Below are 23,000 nucleotides of genomic sequence, written 5' to 3'. Positions count from 1 at the left end.
CCCCATGTCTCTGTCCACTGCTGGGAGTCCTCTGCACCCACCCCCGTGTCTCTGTCCACTGCTGGGAGTCCTCTGCACCCACCCCTCATATGCCTGGGCACTGCTGGGAGTGTTAGGCACCCACCCCTCATATGTCTGGGCACTGCTGGGAGTGTTAGGCACCCACCTCTCATATGCCTAGGCACTGCTGGGAGTGTTAGGCACCCACCCCTCATATGCCTGGGCACTGCTGGGAGTGTTAGGCACCCACCCCTCATATGCCTGGGCACTGCTGGGAGTGTTAGGCACCCACCCCTCATATGCCTGGGCACTGCTGGGAGTGTTAGGCACCCACCCCTCATATGCCTGGGCACTGCTGGGAGTGTTAGGCACCCACCCCTCATATGTCTGGGCACTGCTGGGAGTGTTAGGCACCCACCCCTCATATGTCTGGGCACTGCTGGGGGTCCTCTACACCCACCCCTCATATGTCTGGGCACTGCTGGGAGTGTTAGGCACCCACCCCTCATATGTCTGGGCACTGCTGGGAGTGATAGGCACACACCCACCCACCCACTTGCGCCCTTGCTGTGGTACACTGCTGTCCTGGGAATACACCACCCCCAATTTACAGCTGATGTGCTGCACCAAGCTGTACACCTACATCCGTGGCATGTGTACGCCTTGTTTCCATCATGTAATGGGGCTGTAGGGGTACGCGTGGTACGGCCCGTACCCACGCTCTGGGGAGCGTGGGTACGGCCCGTACCACCATTGTAGTGGTGACGTAGGGGTACGCGTGTACGGCCCGTACCCACGCTCTGGGGGCGTGGGTACGCTCCGTACATGCGTACCCCTACATCACCACTGCAATGGTGGTACGGCCCGTACCCACGCTCTGGAGAGCGTGGGCATGGGCCGTACCACCATAGTGGCGGTGACGTAGGGGTACACGTGGTATGGCCCGTACCCACGCTCTGGGGGCGTGGGTACGGGCCGTACCCACGCTCTGGAGAGCGTGGGCATGGGCCGTACCACCATAGTGGCGGTGACGTAGGGGTACACGTGGTATGGCCCGTACCCACGCTCTGGGGGCGTGGGTACGGGCCGTACCACCATAGTGGCGGTGACGTAGGGGTACGCGTGGTACGGCCCGTACCCACGCTTTGGGGGTGTGGGTACGGGCCGTATCACCATAGTGGCGGTGACGTAGGGGTACGCATGGTACGGCCCGTACCCACGCTCTGTGGGCGTGGGTACGGACCGTACCACCATAGTGGCGGTGACGTAGGGGTACACGTGGTACGGCCCGTACCCACGCTCTGGGGGCGTGGGTATGGACCGTACCACCATAGTGGCGGTGACGTAGGGGTACGCGTGGTACGGCCCGTACCCATGCTCTGGGGGCGTGGGTACGGTCCGTACACGCGTACCCCTACATCACCACTACAATGGTGGTACGGGCCGTACCCACGCTCTGGGGGGCGTGGGTACGTCCCGTACCACCATTGTGGTGGTGACGGGTACGCGTCCACGTCCACTTCCGTTGTGGCGGGACGTGGGATTGGTGGACACGCCCCCCGAAGTGACCAGACCATGGAGGTAATTAATGTGCAGGATATATTAGTATTTTGTGGGGTGTGGGTTATGTTTCCTGCCCCTTGCACACCCCCCCTTTGCCCCTGGGGGTTGTTCTGACCTTCTACGGCGTCTGCGTCGGTTTCTGCACAGGAGGTGGTAGGCTATGAGGTTCGGGATGACGCGTAGGTTGGGGTCCATCGCTGTCCGTCGTGTACCGGTGCTCCTTGTTCGCGTCGTCCTCAATTTCCCGGCAGTTTTTGGCTCCCGTAAAAAATTCTGCGTGCGGCGTGACGTCGGCACGAATCGTACTTGCTGGTCCGTAGAACGCTGCCTGACTTCGTCCGGACGTCGCGTATGCGCCGTCCAGAATCTGATTTGTATGTATTTTTTTGCCGGTCGGTGTTTTTTACGACTCGTACGGAAATGGTATTTCTGTACGAATCGTACTTGCGGGTTTGTAAGGTGTTTTTCCCGGGTACGAGTCGGATGGAGAAAACGCTCCGTACGACCATTTGTTCCTGGGTTTTACCGGATCGGAATCGGCACCCAAATGTTACCCATATAAAACTAAAATCCACACACAAAATAAAAATAAACAATTACCATAAATATTTATCAATTAATGAATGAATAATAATGAGCAACAAATTATTAATTAATAAAACCTAAAATACTTTCCACCCTCTACCCCAATAAACACCACAATACACGCCTAAAAATCATTACACAGTTTCCATAACTAATTTTACATTATTAAATTGATATCAATTTACAACAACCTATTAATTAATTTAAAAGAATTTACTTCTCACCCGTTACCACTATAAACCCCACAAATCACATCTCTAATTAATAACACAATTGCCATATTTAATTGTTCATTCATTAATTACCATTAACAATCAATTATTAATTAATTATAAATAAATTACTTCCCACCCTATTCCCCTATAAACCCCACCACCCATTCCTAAAAAATGACTCAATTAATATAATGAGTTAGTAATTAATTAATAATAATTAACAAGTAATTGACAATAATTATTAATAAATTAATTCCCACAATTAACACTATAAATTATAGATTAAATTTTAAAATATAAAAATTATTATCAAATGTATTAAAATTAAATACTTCCCACCCTATTTTCCTTTAAACCCACAACCCGCTCCTACAAAAATGACACACTTAACCTGACTATCAATTCATTAATAATAATTAACAACCAATTAATGAATATTTAATAATAAATTATTTCCCATAATTAACATTATAAAATATAAATTAAATAAATAAATATTAATAAATTAAAAATATTAAAATAATGTGATTGTAATTAAATTACTTCCCACCCTATTCCCCTATAAACCCACAACCCGCTACAGAACTAAAAAATACATCATTTAATTAACACAATTTTAATAACTACTAAAAATTTAACACATATATTAAAATACAAAAGCAATATTTATACAAAAAAATAGATCACATATTTTATAAATACATTCTAAAATACATAACACTATTTTAAAAATCGATATTTTAAACAACTATATTTTTGCAAACTAAGAGGGTCATTAGGATGGCGGGCGGACAAAGTCCGCCCCGTCATCCTGTCGTGGAATGGGACCGCCCGCCATTGATGCGGGGGTCCCGTTGGTGACATTAGGATGCGCCCGCCACACTGGTGGCAGCATCCTGCAATCCTGACATTGCGGCGGGTGGTGCTCTCAGCACCGCCCGCCGCAATGCCAAGAAGGCATGTCGTGCATCTCCATGCACAACGTGGCAGGCACCGCGCGGTGCCTGCCATGTTGTGCATGCTACTGCAGGGGGGTACCATAGGTACCCCCCATATGCACCCCCCACCCCCCAGAATCCCTGGGGGCCCGCTACGGGCCCCCAATGGCAAAATCCGCCTGCCTTTTGCCACGGAAAGGCAACACCCCGCCTGCATACTAATATGGATGGTGGTGTCTACCAGACACCGCCACCATTAACTGCTTTTCCGCCCGGTAGGCAATCGGGCGGATTGCCTACCGGCGGAAAACCGGCGGGCGGTCTTACCGTCCGCCGGGGTTCCCCCCACCATGGTAATGTGCCGGGGGGAATTCTTATGCGGGCGGTGGATTTCTGTGGGCAGATAGCCACCGCCATACGGGCGGTGGCGATCCACCCGATATCTAAATGAGCCCCTAAATTACTAACTTCCAAATTTTCAAAAATGATATTTCTTACCTTAAAGTCGATATTCTTGACCACGATATTCTTGCTGTCGATATTTCTGTGTCACAATATTTCCAACTCGATATTTGTGTATGTTGATATTTAAAACTGAATATTCTGTCTGTGCACCATTCCTCAAAATGTATTTCTTTATGTTTGATTCTATATAAACTTTCTATGACACAAATACCGACATTTCCCTGTTTACTTTGATATGTGTTTTAACAATCGCTGCTGGATTCACCACATCCCATCACACCCTTCTCACCACTAACCTAGTCAACACTAAGCCCAGTGTTACTTTAAATCTCTAATTTCTTTCAGCAATATCACACCCTGTATCTGTAAACCATTCTCCACAGCAGGTAAGTGCTTGCAAAAAACAGAAGGTTGGAAGTAGGGGATGCGTTAAAAAAAATAGTAAACCCTGCACATGCAAAACTCCTTCAGGCCTCACGTATATCCTGCAACAATTTAGGCTTCATCTCCCAATGCCCATCACCCTCTCCTCCGTAAGCCCTATCCTATCCACCTTCGTTGATGCCTCAATCTCAAGTGAATCCATTCTATATTTCCATCCTACACACTTCAAAGGTAACCTGATCATCCTTAGCATCTAAAACCTGTCAATCTACACATGCCTTGTTGATGCACAAACTTGTTCTAAATGATTATACCAAAAGCAAGCTAGCAGCTAGGACCCGGAGTGGTATAGTCTCAATACGGACTTTGGTGCTCTCTGATTGGACCCGTCAATAATACATTTGTGATCAAGTTCATTAATCAATTCTGAGGCCTTCTCATAAGAATGACAGACACCGGTTCTAGTTTGGAACTGTATATAAGGAGTTAATAGACAAGATACATGAACTATGACGGCAGTACGTTTAGCATAAAAGCCTACAAATCAGAAATACAAAGAACTCAATTAACTCTATATGAAATCCAGCATAGATTCACCAGCATAGATTTGCATTCGCCTTCTAAAGTATAGGTACGGATGTATGACATTACAACGCAGGTTTTTACCACGCGTTCAGTTACATCGCATGCGTTACAACGCATGCGATGTTACAACGCTATGCCATTCCAACGCAAGTCTTTACATCGACTTGCGCTAGATGGCGTGCTAACATTAAAAAAGTGTAATTTACTATTCCAACTCCAGTCCACTTAACAGTAGGGAAGGTGTTGGGATAGTAAACTACACTATTTGTAATGTTAGCACGCCATCTAGCGCTAGTCGATGTACAGACTTGCGTTGTAATTGCATAGCGTTGTAACATCGCATGCGTTGTAACGCATGCGATGTAACTGCACTGCGTGGTAAAAACCGCGTTGTAATGGCTGTTCCCCTATAGGTACCAATAAGGAACAAGCAGAAGGAGATATTTTACTACAGAATACAGTCAAAAATTCTCCTGTAGCAGTATTATGTGGGATTTATTTGGTCTCACAGTTTATTCAAGCGTACTAGGTGATACATTGTATATCAATAATCTGGAACAGTTAGAGTGTCCCTTTATTTAGCACAGTGCTGAGAAAAGTCTCTGAGAACGTGTTTTGGGTGTTAGAGTAACTTGCACTTCTTTATTTAGAACAAGAAGCGACAATGCTAATCATCACGTGGTATACTACAATAGTGATTCAAGATGGAGAACACTGTAAACACGGATTATGTTAGCATAGGCCCAGTTTCTAATATATTTAAAGTGAGTAAAGGGGACATGGTTTCACACCATCATGCACAAAATAGAGCTACTCACTGAATCCCTAAGATAAAGCAATTCTTCTTAGCACTCATATGGTTCTTTCCTCTGATCTGCCCAAAGACAAAGATGTACCCTTTCCACCGGATCTGCCTTTGATTTTCTTAACCTGCTCCATAAAGTTTGTTCATCGCATATCAAATCCTCCGCAATCAGGCTGAATTCCGACTTGCTCCCTAATGGCTAGAAACTTTAAAAGCCCCCCAAAAATAACCAAACCATACAAAGTTTAAATTAGGCCCTCTCGCAACCAGAAACGCACCTCCCTGAGCAATTAGTCCACTTAAAATCTCTACTCACTTTCCTCCATGACCCCTCTTGCCCTATCTTCCAACTTTTTGTGCCTCATTTCTTCCACTAATAGTCCATACTCCCAGAATGAGCAATCACATAATGTCACTCTAGCCTGCAGTGGTATCTGGTGACAGTCTTTTATAAGCAAAACTAAGCAAGTATTTAAACAAATAAACTCCTCTCAGAATTGCCCCTCTTTCCACCTGCCCCCTTTGCCTGGCTCTACTTGCTAAAAATGCAATTTACTACTACTGTAATATCTACCTCATAGATAGTGCCATAGATCCCTGTGTTAGATGTAATACTCTCACCTTTCTAGCTCCAAATGCTCTGGCGGCAACAATGTGCTGCCCATGTCCGGTTCCAGCTCCAGCTCACTGAACCTCTGCCACTGAGAATGAGAAAAAGTATACACTATATCGCTGTCAACCTCCAGAACATGTTGTTCTCTAAAACTAATGTTATATGACATGCTACCTAAGACAAGAACATTCAGTTACTTCAGAACCTGCTCATCCTTCACTGACTAGAGCCAAAAATGAATTGGGTTCTATAATAATGTTCACTTTCTTGTTAAAGAACAAATGCCCCCACATCTCCAAGGAAAGGAACTCCAGAAATTCTAGTCTTCTCCCTTTTCTGACCCATTTGTCTGGTCACTTCTCCATGCACCACCTGACTTTTCCAAACGAACCAAAAATATCTACTTCCACAAAAGAAAACAAAAATATCTGCTCCTGCTGTCTGAGAAGATCTGTAATCTCCATCCAACTTCACTAACCTTAAAGTGAAGGCACTGAAATGTACCCAAACTCCCCAGTATGCCATGACCATCATTTTCAGACTTACTGTTTGGTGTGGCAACACTGACGCCAGTCCTTGCAGAACCCAACCATCTTCAAGGATTTCTACACAAGTATCACACTAAAAGGCAGAAGTCTAGTGTACCAAAAGCAACTTTACCTTCCTTAATTCAGTTGTAGTAGCTGCAACTGTTTCATTTATCTACAGAATTATCACTTATCTTTCGGCTGACGTATGGCCATCCTTACTGAGCTCATCTCCATTTTTCAAGCTGTCAACTATTTTGCATGACCGTCTGTCTTCCTCGGTGCTAATGACACCTTAACTCCTCTATCAATATTAGAAAATGTTCCAGAGCTGTTAGTACTTCCCCCAATCACTGGCCACAGCAAAATATACATTTTTTGACTCCTGAGACATTCATTTTGACTCCATCCCCACCATGAAGATTCACTTCACAAATGTCAGGAATCTCTCAAAAAATTTACAAAATATGTAGCACAGTTGCAAGATGTTCCCAAAAACTATCCACCTCCAAATTGCATATCTAGGAGGGAAAAAACTTCCAGTGTACAGGGAAAAGATGGAAAGCTAGCCTGTTATCACATTTCGAGATTTCAGGACTCGCCTCACACTGTCTCATGATTCTGAGGGAACATTCAAGCTCACAAAATGCACAGTGCAATAACTTTGGGCAAGAAAGCTGTATTCTGATTGGTCTTCAGGCTATGGGAAATACTGAAAAAACCTGAAATCCCCTCTGCTTGTTTTTTGCCACCACCTCTTGCGGAAATACAACCAAATTCTTAAATTGTCAATATTCAAAAGCCTCAACCCTCAGCACCTTATTTATCCAACTTGTTCCTTATTACCTGTGGAATAGCAGCAGTCGATTTAAAACTCCCTGCTCATGTCCGCTCACTAGGCCCTTGATTCCCCAAGTGAAACCCTTCCTTACACCCACTGCCTAGCCTCCCATCATCAGGGTAAAACAACATAATACTCCAACACTCTAATATTAATTGGCATGGGTGCTCTTTCTTATAGGCTCTTAGACCCCTTTCCCCCTACTCGGCTTCCCCTGCATGCCTCCCGATGACCAAAGCAGGGTGTTCTGGCCCACACTTAGCTCACTATCCCCAAACTTACATAATGCAATATTGCGGAAGCCCATAATGAAGGACCAACATGCACCATCTGACAAAAGTGACAAATCCCCTTACCCCATATTGTGTGGGATCACACAGAAAGGATTCATACTGAACTATGAGGCTAATCATCATATGTTTCGTAGGTGCTACCCTCTACAGAGCCATCAAATCAACTGTACCCAGAAATCCACATCCAGCTCTCCCCATTCAATGTATGGGTCTTACCCCCTTTCATGCCAGATAGTACTCATCAAAATGCACACATAACCCCAAAATTCTCTTTCTATGTGTCATCCATATACACAATTATACTTAGCACTCCTACACTACCCCATCTGCCACTATCTAACACTGGCTCTATCTCTACACTCCCAAAGGTCTCCCTCCCCCTTCACCATAGCTGTAGCCTTCCTAGCTACTTCCTTGATCTGTTTTCTCCTTGCAGAATGTTAATTGGACAAAAAGGGTATCCTCCAGCACTCCTTGCTCTTTTTGTTCTCTTGACTCAAGCATCCTGCAGGTTACGCTCCATCAGATACGTCACCACTCACAGCACCACCTTCCTGGCCTTCACATAGCAATGAGCAGTGGAATTGCGGTATACCTGCAGAGTCTCCCCACCCCTTGGTGCCAGAGCTGGCTGCTATTGGACGTTATAACCAGAGGACCAACGGATGGCACATCAGGCGAGCCTGTTTTGCCACCCTCACTCCACCTTCCATGCCCCTGACCATCCCTCCCTCACCAATTCCTGCTCATTAGCTCCAGCACCAACTCCTGCACCAATGACTGCTTAGTCTGCCTTCGTGCAAGCGGACCCATTCTTTCAGCCAGTTCCATCGCAGCACCGTTACTGGCAGCCTTGAATTTTGAATGATGAGAAAACTCTGCTCAACTGGTGTGGCCCCTTCCTTGCCTGCCTACAGCCCCTATAACTCCTCCTACTGCAGCTGACTCCACTCCTACCCTCTCCTCGCTCCTCAGGACTCACTGCCTCTAAAGTCCCTAGTTGTCTAGTGTGGCTATGAGCAAGTGAAGACTGCTGCTACCACACCATCAGTTGACCATCTCACTAGCATATCCAGGATGCTACCCAAGCTTCCTCCAGCACTCTGGTATCCAAGAGGGCCCTCAAAACACCTAATTCCGTCCACTCAACACCTCTACAACAGCCTGACCATGTCTCTGGACATGACACCCATGTAACCTGAACTGCCTTGCCTAACATTACCTTCATAGCAGAAGCTACCCCCTCCTCAACACACATGGTCAGTGAATCAAGAATGGGTTATTATGGGCCGTTAGCCCCCGTCTGCTGCCATGTTTCCGTGAGGCTCAGGAAGTTATCTCAATCTGTTTAGCCTAACCACCCCACCCCATAGCGATTTCCTTTATATTTAAATATGTTATTGCTATCTGATTTATGCCAGATGTCATATTAGGTCATTTACTGTGATGTCATGGTCAGGGTAAATGACATGTGATATAATTTCCTGCGATGTCATCTTAATTTAAACTAGCTGTTTGAAACCTGAGAAATCATACCTCTTTTTTGTCAGAGGAAGGTGTCAAGTTATGCTGTGAAATAATCTTTTACCCTCTCTCTCTCTCTGTCTCTCTCTGCCTTCGTCTCTCGCTCTCTGTTTCTATCGCTTGCTTGATTTTTCTTACCCATTTCACTCCCTGTGCTGCCGTACAAGGTCATTGACATATCCTGCTTCGCTCTACAGAGATTGCAGTCTCTTTTTTTATAACTTTTATTACATTTTTAATTTTAAATAGCAAGGAATCAATTCGTTCCCAAAGCAGAGGGGTACAAAATACATAACATATCTGGCATAAATGAATTGAGAAGTGACCATCATAATAATTAAAAAATAGACATGCAACATAATACCTAGGATAAGAAGACAATAGATCCCAAATCACTAGCCTAGGCAAACCAACCCTGGGAAGCAGCCATCTCAGCCAGTAGCCCCAAACAGGATCCCAAATCAGACTCACCATGTTCCTGCGATAGTCATTCTCAATTAGCACAGTTTCAAGCCTACTCGTATGTGAGAATTCCTACAATCAGATCCAGGGATCAAGTGGCTCCCTAACAAGCCAGAATTTTGCCAAAACCAGCCTAGCTAGCATAATGGAAAAGAAAAATATACCCGATAGACAGGGGGTATAGCAGGTAAATGCCCCAGCATATTGAGCTTCGGATCTGTAGAAACTGCCATGTTGGATATACCACCCAATTTGCCAAAGACAAATTGCCAATACAGTCATAGCGCAGGGCGGGGCATGATTCGAAAACATGAACCGTATTAGCTCCCGCCATCCTACCCCGGAAGCACTGGTCATCAGGCCGTAGCTTCATGATAAAATGATGATATGGGGTATAATACCAATTATTAAAACATTTAAGGTGATGTACCTTGATCCGAGATATGTTCAAAACTAAATGGGACATCGCATTGCTACGCTGAGATCAGCCTCAGTGGCTTCCGTACTAAGGCAAGAACTCCATTTGTTAGCCCTCTGTTGGAACAAGTCATCAACTTGGTTATGGGAAGCCATTTAGATTGAATTGTACACAGACCCAATATTTCTTTTACATGGTCTTTCCTTGTGAGATCCAGACAGAAATTATTGGTGCAATTCAGATCCTCTTCCCTAAGGCTGAATATAAAGTGCTGCAACTGTAGATATCTAGAGAAAAACATAGACGGAAGGGGAACCTGCTGCTATAAGCTACCAAATGAGTAAAACACACCATCAATAAGTTGTCATAAGGGCAGGAGATTAACCCTTCTCCAAATGTACAGGAAACCATCATGGACACATTTAGGGAAGTTAGGATTATAACCAAAATATGTATGCTGATTAAACGGGGTGATGGCGGGAAATAATTTCTTTAAAAAATAACATCTTAAAGCGAGTATGCTTAAAGTACATTGTGTCGACAATACCAGAACCGGGGACAATCGATTCACCCAGCGGGAGAAGCTCTGAAAATATGCCATCCAGTGGCCACGGCGTCCACCCCAACACTGCCAAGAGTTGCGTGAAGAATGACGCCAGAAAGTAAAACCTCTTAGGTTTTACAGAGATTGTACTCCCTGCCAAAATCGCAGTGAATAGCCACCACTTGAAAAAGAATGCAGAAGGTTGCAGGGCTTAATTTATAATATAATACAGGCCAAAGCCCTTGTCAGGTGGCCAGTGCAGCTGTAAAACACCCATTGCATTTGCCAGCTCCGCCAATGACAATACCCACGCAACTATTAACCATAACATTCCAACAAGTGTGATAATTCAGACTATTCCAGGTTCACAAAGCTATAAGAATGGCTTGGGCGGCAGGAAGCAATCATTTTTAATGTACACTGAATCAATAAACAGTTGTTGCTCCGCTCATCTCTAAATTACACAGACAGCGCCACCATGTGGCAGACTGTCATAAGTGCCAGTGTTCACAATTAAGTGCCTCTGCCGAGCACGGGAAACCACCGGCTCAAGTTAAGTACTGGATACACTCTCTGCAGAGACAGCAGTGCACTGTCAGTGCTTGCATAGAGTGCACTGGGACATCTCACTCCAGTCAAGGTCCTGTACAATACCCTGATTCCAGGTAGAGTACAGTAGTATGTCTCTCTCTCTGCTGACAGTACGGCAGGCGGGCAACTAGAGCAAAATTTCGGGGGGGGCTGAAAAAGATTTCGGGGGGGCTGAAAAAGATTTCGGGGGGCTAAGTCTTCCAGCCATAGGCAGAGTGGTTGTAAGAAGGGGTGAACACACAACAAAAGCCTCATTAACGAGTAAATGGTCTTTTAAAGACCTGTTAAGTACTCGGGTGCGGCTGCAATCAGACGGACGCCAGCCCGCGAGGCTATCTCAGCCGGGCTGACGCACATGACGGGGGGGGGCTGAAGTCCGGTGAGCCCAATGGGTGTTGCGCGCCTGCAGTACGGTGCAATAACCAGCTCAGAGTACATAATAAAGTGGATTATCTTTCTGCTGAGTGCCTTGGCATGTCCTTTCGTTTCCTGCAAACCAATATCTCACCCCCACCCAGGCCAGGAGGGCAGTGAAGTAATTTGCTCTTGCAGATCGTGCAGTGAAATGTCCTCACTATCACTGGAGAGGGCAGATTACCGGCTTCTTTAGGGATCCAGCCGTACAGGCTCCCGAAAGGTGCACCCTCAAACTCAGTACAAAATAAAGTCTATTTATGATGAACAGAGTCACCTCGCCCCCTCTCGATCTCTCCACTCAGCTTCATCCGGTGCACACTCTTTTTGATGGCTACATTTTTGCAGGTTATAAGTGCACTGCCTTTTCCCAGTGCTGTAAACATCACTTCCTGCTTAAGGTTATTGAAATAGTAAAGTTATTGAGATGTAGCCTTCCTAGGTGCTTCTTGTATACGCCACAAGCTGCATTTAACAGTAGAATAGAATAATCTTTATTCGGTCAAAATTTGAGCATAGAAGACACAAACATACACAAGATAACATGACCAAAAATTCAACAATACACTCACTCAGTAAAAACATGCCACCATGACGATTTGTCAGAAAAATATAGTTAATTGATAGACTAAACCTATTACAGTCTCTTGATCCATTTGATCGAGCACTAGGTATATTTAACCACAGCCAGACATATCAAGTGAAGATAGCAATAGAGCATTAAACATGGAGTGCTTGCATCAATTTCAATTTGCCTACATTCATGTTTTTGGGAAAGAGTTCCCAACTCAGGTGGTGCCAGACAAATGCTCAATTATCAGAAGAACCACTGTCTATGTAAAGAAGCACTATGTACAATAATTGTTCATAAATGTATCTTATGTGTATATCCCAAAAATCCAGTTTGAATCCAGCGTTCTTCTATTGTAGGATGTGGAAATTAGTACCCATCTACTCTAGTTATCCAGGGTCCCGGGCCTTTAACCATTTGTGTGCACCTAACTAAACCTGAATTTTCCCTCTAGGGTCTGACCTCGGACCACAGGAAAGGACACGGCGTTTCATCAGCCACCAGGCCTGCAGAGACTCCCTGAAGTTCACCATCGGCAGTAAATATCTGGTCTGGGGAAGTAGCACCGACCTGTGGGATCTGAGGACTGAGTGAGTATACACAGCAGAAGGTTTCACGCCCACCCCCTATGTGATAAGGTGGGTGTGTGTGTGTGTGTGTCAAACGAGAGTGGAATCATGCATGGCGAATGGTGGTTGGTAAGTAACATGGGTGTGGCAAGAGCAAAGGGCGGGATGTGTGGCGGGTAGGGGGTGTAGGAGGAGCCTAAACAGATTGGGTGGGGGTCAGAGAGAAAGGGAATAGGTGTAGGGGGAGAGCAAGGGTAGGTGGTTAGAGTCCCTGGGGCTAAGAAGGGGGGGCTAAGAAGGGGGGGCCATAGATGGAGGGGCAGCCTGGCGCACTCACCAATTCAGGCTAGAGCGGAGGAGGTGTGAGGTGGCCAAATGTGGGCACTCATGTAGTGGTGTCCTTGCCCAGAGATGGGACTTATGGTGGGGAACCCCAAAAATGTTTTTACTGCACCCCCCTAAACTCTTTCATTTGGGGGACAGTCAAACTTGGGAGAGCATAGTCAAAAAGGGGTTTGGGGGTGCATTATGAATGGTGATGGGGCACAGAATGACATTGGTTCTAGGTACTTTTTGAGGGGCTACCCTTAGTTTGTATTGCTCCGCTCCTCCCTTATGGGGTGCACCCCAAAAGGATAGGGGTAACGGGGGGATAGGGGGCAAACAGGTTTGTGACAGTTTCTATTCCCAACTACAAGGGGGCACCATACAATCCTACGGAAGTTATGGTATTAAAAGGTACACAAAGGCTCATGTGGTGGTATTTTAGCAGGTGGGGCTCCCCAAGAATGTATTGCCTCTCGCCCCCTCCATGCTGCACGTCATAGGGAGCCTTGGGAGACTTCTATTGAAAAGAGACGGTATAAGACGGTATAAGGCTTCCCGCTATGAAATCTGAGGGCACTAACATTTGCTAAATAAAGGGGCGCAGTGAAGCAGATGAATGAGGCAGGGAAAGGGTGCCTGTGGCAATTGGTTGGATGGGTGATAAGGCATAATCATGCCATGCAAATAGGCAGCAGTGCATGGATTGGTTGTGTCTGTAGAGAGTTTGGCATGCTCTTCAATTTATTTGCCCTACTTACACTGGGTATGAGCCTCAGAGGGAAGGCCAGGCCTTAATATTAGGCAGCACAGGTATTTATAATTTAAAGACATGTAGTCTGGGTGGGCTGAGAGTCGCTGTACAGAGCGGTAAGTGCCTGTATACCCAAGCAATGTGCGTCCAACTGCTCATTTGAGACTGTACAGGGACAGAAGCAGCTGGGTTACTGACGGAATGTAAATAGAGGGTACATGTGCAGGGTGTTGTGGTCACTCAAAGGATTGAAACACGTACCTACTGATGGGAGGAGCTATTATTTATAACCCTCCAGGAAGTACAGCAGAATTTAGTATGCAGCTTCTTTCTCAGATACTTCCCGTCTGTCTAAAACACAAAAACATTTTAGTACTAGGAGACTTTAATGTTCACTTCGAGTTACATTCTAACCCACTCACTAAGCACCTCGCAGATAATATGGAAATTCTGCAATTAACTCAACTAGTCAACCAGGATACCCACAGAGCGGGACACATGTTGGACCTAATATTTACGAACATTGAGTCCACAACTATCAACAATATTGTGCCCCTCACATGGACTGATCACTTTAGGATAGACTTCACCATCAGCGTCCCCATAAAAAATGCGAGACCAACAATACAGGCCCAAGCCACAAATAGAAACTGGAAAAAATTTTCATTGGAAAAATTCCAACAGCATTTCCGCTTTATGATTAACCCGGGCTCATCAATTGAACAAGAAATACAAGGTCTGCAAAAAAGCATCGGTGATGCACTGGAACACTGCTCCATGAACGCCACTAAATCTAAATCAAGACGAACGATATCAGAAAAGTGGTATAGTCCAGACCTTAAAACACTTAAAAGAAAATGCACCACGCTAGAGCACAAATGGAGGTTAAGCAAAACCATGTCTGACAGAGACATGTATAAAAAGGAACTGAAAGCTTACAATACAGCCATACGGAAAGCAAAAAAAGATTACTTTTCACAACAAATTCTCGAACATAAAAATTCTTCTAAAGCACTTTTTAAAATTGTTCGAGAACTTTGCATTCCCCCTGGCCTTACAACAAATTTGCCACCGTCACAGGAAAGATGCAACGAAATTAGTAATTTCTTTTTCGATAAAATTGATAAAATCTATTCATCCTTCCCTAGCACCGATCTGGTAACGCCTGAGCAGCACATCGATGCAGAGCCCTGCACATTGGCTAGCTGTCCCGCCTTCGGACCTTTCTCAGAAGAGCAAGTAGCCAAAGTCATGTCTGAAATTAAATCTGGCTCCCCACTGGATCCATGCCCACACCATATTTTCCTTCAAATAATTCCTCTCATTGGTCCAATAGTGACACAAGTTTTAAACATGTCCCTTGACCAGGCGGAATTTCCAACTATTTGGAAAACAGCAGTGGTTACGCCTTTACTAAAAAAAGTAGGAACAGATATAAAAAACCCAGCTAACTATCGACCCATATCACAGTTACCATACCTCTCAAAAGTATTGGGGAAACTGGTGAATAAGCAATTCTCACAATTTCTGGAAGCCAATAACCTGCTTGATGTTTCACAGACGGGCTTCAGGTCCAACAATAGTACTGAAACAACCCTTTTGGCAGTACTTGACAACATCAGAATTCAGGTGGATAAGGGTAAAACGGTGGCCCTGATATTGTTAGACTTATCAGCGGCTTTTGATACCGTATCCCATAACCTCCTGATAAAAACATTAGCTGCTAAAGGAATACAGGGAAAAGCCCTGACGTGGTTGAATTCCTTCCTAACGGACAGACTGCAATCGGTTCGACTTGGCGGCTATTCTTCTATTCCTCGAAAGATTAAATATGGTGTACCACAGGGGGCATCATTAAGCCCAACACTGTTTAATGTCTATGTCTCCTCACTAGCTAGGATTGGGAAGAAGTGGGGCGTAGACATTTGCTCTTACGCAGATGATACACAACTTATGATTGCATTAAACGGTGAAGACGGCACTAAAACCAGATTACACAACTGTCTCTCTGAACTAGCTAGCTGGATGCAAAACCACTGCTTGAAGTTAAATGCCGACAAATCGGAGATCTTACTATTCGGCGCTTCCCAGCAGCTCTGGGATAATACCTGGTGGCCCAATAGTCTTGGCACACCCCCCAAACCAACTCAGAAGGCGAAGAATCTGGGAGTCCACATTGACAATGCTCTGTCAATGAAAGACCATGTATCAATCACTTGTGGCAAAGGCTTCGCACTTTTGAAAATGCTCCGAAGAGTATTTCCCTGGATTCCTTTGGAATGCAGAAAAATCTTAGTCCAGTCACTACTAATTAGTAGACTGGACTATGGGAATTCCCTATTCGTCGGCATGGCAGACTACCTATTTTCAAAGCTACAGCTTGTTCAAAATGCGGCAGCAAAAGCTGTATGCAACAAAAGAAAATATGACTCAGCGACCAGCTGCCTGAAAACCCTACACTGGCTCCCAATGAGAGAAAGGGCCGCCTTTAAATTACTGTGCATTACCCACAGAGCACTGCACGATACTGGCCCGAAGATTCTAAAACATAGAGTCAATTTCTATGCACCCAACAGAAACCTCCGATCCCAAACCACCGCAAGAGCGGTAACCACTCGTATAAAAAAGGTCAGGATGGGTGGCCATGCCTTTTCACACTTAGCCGCAAATCTGTGGAATAATTTATCAATAGATCTAAGACTTACTGATGATTACCTCACCTTTACTAAAAAACTTAAAACCATGTTGTTACCTAACACTCGTTAAACTCTGTTAATCTCAGCACTGTGTTAATCTCAGCGCCATGATATCCTTTGGGATGAATGTCTGCGCTTTAGAAATATCTTTACCATTACCATTACCATTACCATTGTACACTCCAAAGCCAAGGTACCAGGAGGGACCATTTATGGGGTAATGAGATGGTGGTATCTAGAGGTCAAAAAATGTGTCAGAGGCCCTGAGGTATAGGGATCCTGATCCCACAGTGAGGGGTGATTTGAAGTTCCTGCTAAACATTTCTGTCTAACCGTGACCAAATGTTGTGCAGCCTGGCTCCCTCTGTAACTTTCCCCAGTATCTTTCTAACCTGCAGGTGACTGGAGCAATCTTCCCAAAGTTTTTCTTGGCCTCATACCCCCAAAGGAGTGCCTGACATTTCTAGCCTTAAGATGCTCCCAAAGGGCACGATACTAACATTCTGGGCAAATCTTTACTAACCATGCATATTTATGCACCAAACATGACAATTGCTTACACCTGCAAAGTATCATATTGCGCTTGTCAGCATTGAGGTGGTCTAAGTGTTGTTTTTTAGGGAAATATTCATCTGTGCTTCCTTTCCCATCTGAGGACTATGGAGCTGCTGTTCCTCTTACATGTCCTTTCAAAGAGACAGGTGACACACTCACTCAATCACTCAGCAAACATGTATTCTTTGAAACTTTCATCTTTCCGATTACCTTCCAAACATTCCCCCTTCACAACAAATGCAGGTCAGCCATTCCTCAATACTCATTCACTCAGTCTTGGAAGTTCTCCACTCAATAGGCCTGCAAGACCAACATGTGCAAGAGGTATCTCAGCTAGCAGAAGAAAAGCCTCAGTGTGCTCTTATGTTCATACTGCTGCCCTCTAGTAATGCAACAAGGCTTACTCTCTTCTGAGACGTTCGCCGGTTTGCGCTGTGATACCACCTCCAATATATGGTCTTCAGACGCATTCAAAAGCAACCTACCTTTTTTAGGCTAAGGTTTTTGCCACTCGAAGGCTGCACATTGGGACGTCACCCTCATTTAGCAGGGTCCCACATTGACTGCAGTCGTCCTCTATACAGAACCCGGGAGTTCGGGTGCGTTCTTTATAGAAAGGAAGCTTGTGTTTAAAGCCCCAATGTCAGCCCATCCCCTCAGTGCAGTGCTGTTCTGTTGTGTGACGCGACGCTCTATCCCTTCACCGGTTTCAGCAGGCATGATGCAGACCTGCTGAAGCAAAGGTCTGACTCTGCCCTTTTCTGCCTCTTGAAGAAAATAATCTTACTCGCTTCTTATTGCACCTATTAAAGGGAGTTGTACTTGCCTCAAACTGTACCCATCATTTCATTAGGAAGAGCTCATTCATCACCTTCATTCCTAGCCAACCTCAAATGACCAAACTTCCAATTTGAGAGATCGGCTCACACCAAAATGAAAAATCACCACCATCCAACCTATTTTACTATTAGTCTAGCACCTTCCTCGCATTCTTGTGCTCAGTTAATCCCACCAAGGCCACATTTGCGCTCTACAATACACCAGATTTAAAAGACAAAGAATGAATGCATTAATAAAGGAAGCAAAGACTATGTCCCCATTGAATTTACTTGAGAAAAAGGGGGATTGGTGGAAGGTCATGAGGGAAATGATTTGTAATTTTGAGGCACACGTGCCAAAAAGAGTGGCCATTTTTCTCCTCTGTTTTTCCAAGTGAAAATGAACTTAGCAAATGAAAAAAAAAACAATGTTTGAAATGTTACCAACTCAAAATACTTTGAGAGCATTGGCAGGATGTCTACCCTTGTCCTGTGAGAGCCTGTGCCACCAGAGGCGCAAGACTTACCATTGAGCTATAGCTCCTTGGTGGTCCATACTATTGCAGTAGTAACTATAAGCCACATACAGGCCCTGGTGTCATTGGCTGTGGTTTCCATTGCGCATGAAAGGGACTATTTGATATATCACTGACATGAAAACCAGTGTGGTCCAGTGGGTAAGTTCCTGATTCACAGCCAGGCAACCAGGATTCAAATCCTGTGTTCGCCACCAGGTGACTGATGTTGGCGCAGCAGAGGTAAGTTGGTTGGAGGTGGGCCTGCCTGGCCAATGAGTAAGTAAAATATGTGTGTGTGTGTGTGTGTGTGTGTGTGTGTGTGTGTGTGTGTGCGTGTGTGTGTGTGTGTGTGCGTGCGTGCGTGCGTGCGTGCATGTGTGTGTGTGTGCGCGTAGGCTGCTCTGACACAAAAACTGGGGTTCAGGTATCAACGGTATCTGTGAGCACAAATTGGGAAAAATGTGTAGAACTTTACAACACTTTCTTGTGGATCTCTCACAATAGCCTAATTAAAGACAGCAAACTCAAACCCATCCCATTTTAATGCTGCTTGTTAAATAAAGATAATGAGGATGACTGTAGGGACAGAAATATCCCCTGCATGGTAAAATGGTATGTGTTCCTGCCATAATGCAAGTGAAATTTGTATCCTGACTAATATTTTGTCCCGAGCATCACACTAATTTAGTGTGTGTGCAGATACCTAGGCCTGCCCCTGACAATGCAAGATCTAGGACCTGTTCCGAGGCCTGGGGGCACATCAAGTGTTTCCTCATATAAGGCAGTGGACTACTGTCCATGCCTTGGGAGTATAACAAAGTGGTAGTAGTAGTGCAGCCTGTTTTTGGGACACTACCTCTTCCCCATGTCTGTGAGAATGCAGTCTATTAACCCCTCTTGTGTACAGTTCCCCTGTGATGCGAAACCCAGAACCTTGCACTGACATCCCATGTGCATGTTGAATGCATGTACCTGTAGGGAGTGTGTGTCACATAAATGGTATTAAGACTCTGTGTGAGGTGTGATTCTGGGGCCAGTTGGATCCATTCTGGATGCCCTTGTTTAGCTTTGAAGAAGATGGAGGGTGAATTACCTCTATTCCTGCATTCTTGTAGCTGGAGAGTGAAGACCCAAACACTGACATGACACAAGGCCACCATTATAAATTCTATGAGTTTCTTGTTAGCAAAGGACTTGTGATTTATGTTTTGCTGGCCAATGCCATTTGGTAATAGTAGGAGTGAGGAGTGAGACTGCAATTTCTGTTGTTCAAAGTGATAACTGCTTAAGGAGGGCTGATTGCAGCAAGTTGTGAAGAACTCATACTACATTGTGCCCATGTTTTGGGTACTCCAGCTTGGAGCCAACCAATTGCTACCTGTTGTGGGAGCCATCAATTTGCACAAAGGCTGTGTCTGACAGAAGCCTTGAAATTACATTCCAACCCCTAAAAAGGTAGGGCATCCTGATAGACGATAACCTCTCTTTGAAACAACAGGTAAACTTTATCTTTCGTTCTTGTTTGAGGATTATGTGCCTTCTTAGAAAAGCTTTCTGGTGGCTCCCCATTCAGACCGGAAAATCCCTCACTCAAGCACTTATTGCAAGTAGCCTGGACTATGGCAACACCCTTATGGTAGCAGCAAATGAAGCTCTCCTAGCTAAACTGCAGGTAGTACAAAATACGGCTGCCCGTCTGGTTTGTAACCTGCCACCCCGCTCCCCCTCGGAGCCCACACTCAAATTTCTGCATTGGCTACCTGTATAAAAGCGCTCCCTCTTCAAACTACCCTGACTAGTACACACGTCCTTATTTGGAAACTGCCCCCTCTTCAGGCATAACAAGCTGCCACTTTATTTGCCAATGCGCAACCTTAGGTCTAGTCGGCAAACTTTACTAAGCCCTCACTGCATTTGTATGGCCAGATATGAGGGCAGATCTTTTTTCATGTGTAATGGCCATTTTTGAACATATTGCATGCCACCCAAACAACCTACTTACACTATTGTATGCACACTTGCAGGCACAACAAGAGACACAAAAACCATAACAAAAAAGGTTTTTAAGTGTCAATACAGGTGTGTTTATTTTACCTTGATAAGCTGCAAAATGAACATGCCTGCATTACACATGAGGAAAAATTGCGTGTAAGAGCAATTTACAAATACATGCGGCTACAGCAATTGGCAACAAACGATTCATAGTATGACAATTGTCAAAGAAGCTCACCTTAGATTCCGGCAACAACGGAGATGTTTGTCGTCAAGGTGAAGTCGTGGCAGCAAAGGAGAGGCCTGGACAATGATGGTCGAGATGGAAACGGAAGTGGGAAACAGTGAAATAGGTTTGTTTGTACCAAGGTAGGAGGTGTTCCTGCCACAGTTGCCTCAACTGAAAGAAACATCGTAATTAGTCGCTTTTGCCTCTGACGCTGTCGATGCAGGTGAACTATACTGGTGGACTCGGCAGGACTCGAGACGTCTTTCGTCCAGAGAACTGCCAGTATCTAAATATAGTGGGCGGACCGCCAAGTAGGCAGGTGGAGGAACCGTCAAAAAAGCGGTGCCAAGAACATTAACACCAAGACCTAAATCAGGCCCTTTGTCTTTTCATTGAATTCTGTGCTATGTTAACACTAAAAGCCTCTAGCTAAAAGCTCATATCCTCAGTGCTTTTGTTGGAGCACTTGCCAGACTAAATTAATCTACAAAGAGAGAGGAGTTGCACCTGGGTGTCTTGTCACATAAAGGCAGTGGAACCCAGGAACCCAGTGGTCCACTACCACTGCTCAGGCCATTGAACAGCTCTTCCAGTGAGAGTGAACAGGGACCAGCATGTAGGGTGAAACAAAGGGGCAGACTGGGACAGGGACTGGGCAAGCGTTACAATGCCTCATGCCAGGCCGCCTCCAATCCAGAATTCCCTTGGCCTGTTGGATATATAAAGACAAATGAATAGATAGACAAACGTCTTGCAACTAAAATACCATGGAAACAACAATGTTAGGCCCAAAAACACAGAGGAGAGGACAGGTAAGTATTAAAGATACTGGTTTCCACCAGTGGTGGCTCCTCTGCTATGGCACAGGAGCTTTGCTCCACTGCTTTTGAGCAGTGAAGTAAAGGAAATATAAAACGGTAATAACTTTGAGTTATTATCATTATATGTTCCCTTTGTGGAGGGGGGGGGGACGGGTGGGCGGGGTGCTCTGCTCTGCTCTGGGGAAAAATGCAAAAACAACTATTGATGGACAGAATGCAGAACAATGTCATACATTCACCCCAGTACAGAGATCTGGGCCTAAATCCATTGTTTTGTTGTTCACCATGCCATTACAGTTTGGACCCAGCCATATGCAAATCAGTCTTGACCCTGTGCCCAATGGGAACAGTCCAGCCTGAACTGCCTGGACTGGAAACAAGCATCCTAAGACCGGTTTCGGGGTTTCACCCCTCTTCAGCCAGGATACCTTGATTCCAGTGGCATGGAGAGCACGGGACTCACGTCTGAGCATACCTATCCCACTTGGGCTGACAAATGCAAAAAGAACTATCTGGGAGCAGGGCAGAGAAGAAGCGGTTTGCCCACTCCTAAGTGCGCAATGACTGTTTGGTTGGCCCTTTTGGGCCGCCCAAACCAGTCATGCGCACTTTCCCCATTCTAGAAGCAGGCATTACAGCCTGCGTGGAGAACGTGCCCAGGCCCCCGTTCCCTGGTTGAGCGTCGAACCAGGATACTCAAAACCAATCACAACGCTGCATTGCTGCATTGTGATTGGTCTGGGGAGCCTGGGTGCTTACCAATCACAACGCTGCATTGCAGCATTGTGATTGGTCATGGAAGCCGGCTTTCCTACCTTTCTTCCTGTTCCTCAAATGCCACGAGGAGAGCAGGAGCAGAGATGCGGGACCCAGCGGCAAGGTAAAGGTATGTTTTTTGGTTTTTTTTATTGTGCAACCCCGCACTCCCGTGCCCGTGCCTGCCCCCGCCTCAACACCTGCGAGTCATGCCAGCCGCCACTGGTTTCCACTGTAAATTAAAATACACATATTAGATTTATGTAAAAAGTGATAGGTAAAATCAATTCTTAAAATGGATTTTTTTTAAAGCTAAAGTGGTGACTTGAATAAGGGGGTGATGGTTTGGTAAAGTTTCCTACTGTTCGGTGAATACGTTTTGTAAATATGCATTTAAATTATTTTCACAAAAAAAGTGTATTTTGTAAAGCACAAGCCTATAGATAAAGCAACACTGCTGTCAATAATTTAAAAGAAATCTGATATTGCAGTAGGAAAACCCTAAATGAATGCCCTTAGAAAAATCACACAATCATTGAAAACATAGGGATATGACATTAAGCAACCCAAGATGAATAATCTAACATTAATTGTAGCGCGAATAATGCACTAAATGTTATCGCATGGGAC

General features: G+C 45.1%; 1 protein-coding gene across 2 annotated transcripts in view; it reads left to right on the top strand.

Annotated features, from left to right (window-relative positions):
• The window catches only part of LOC146833084 (complement C3-like), a 595,871-nt gene that overhangs the window by 560,949 nt on the left and 11,922 nt on the right, over positions 1-23,000 (top strand). For both annotated transcript variants that reach the window (XM_085600722.1, XM_085600721.1), the window contains one exon: positions 12,793-12,928. In XM_085600722.1, the coding sequence (XP_085456848.1) occupies positions 12,793-12,928 (136 nt within the window). The remainder of the gene's footprint in view (positions 1-12,792; positions 12,929-23,000) is intronic.

The sequence above is a fragment of the Triturus cristatus genome, chromosome 4_2 (genome assembly GCF_964204655.1).
Source record: "Triturus cristatus chromosome 4_2, aTriCri1.1, whole genome shotgun sequence".
In the NCBI taxonomy this organism is placed as follows: Eukaryota; Metazoa; Chordata; class Amphibia; order Caudata; family Salamandridae; genus Triturus; species Triturus cristatus.
This window is presented reverse-complemented; position numbering and strand designations above follow the sequence as displayed.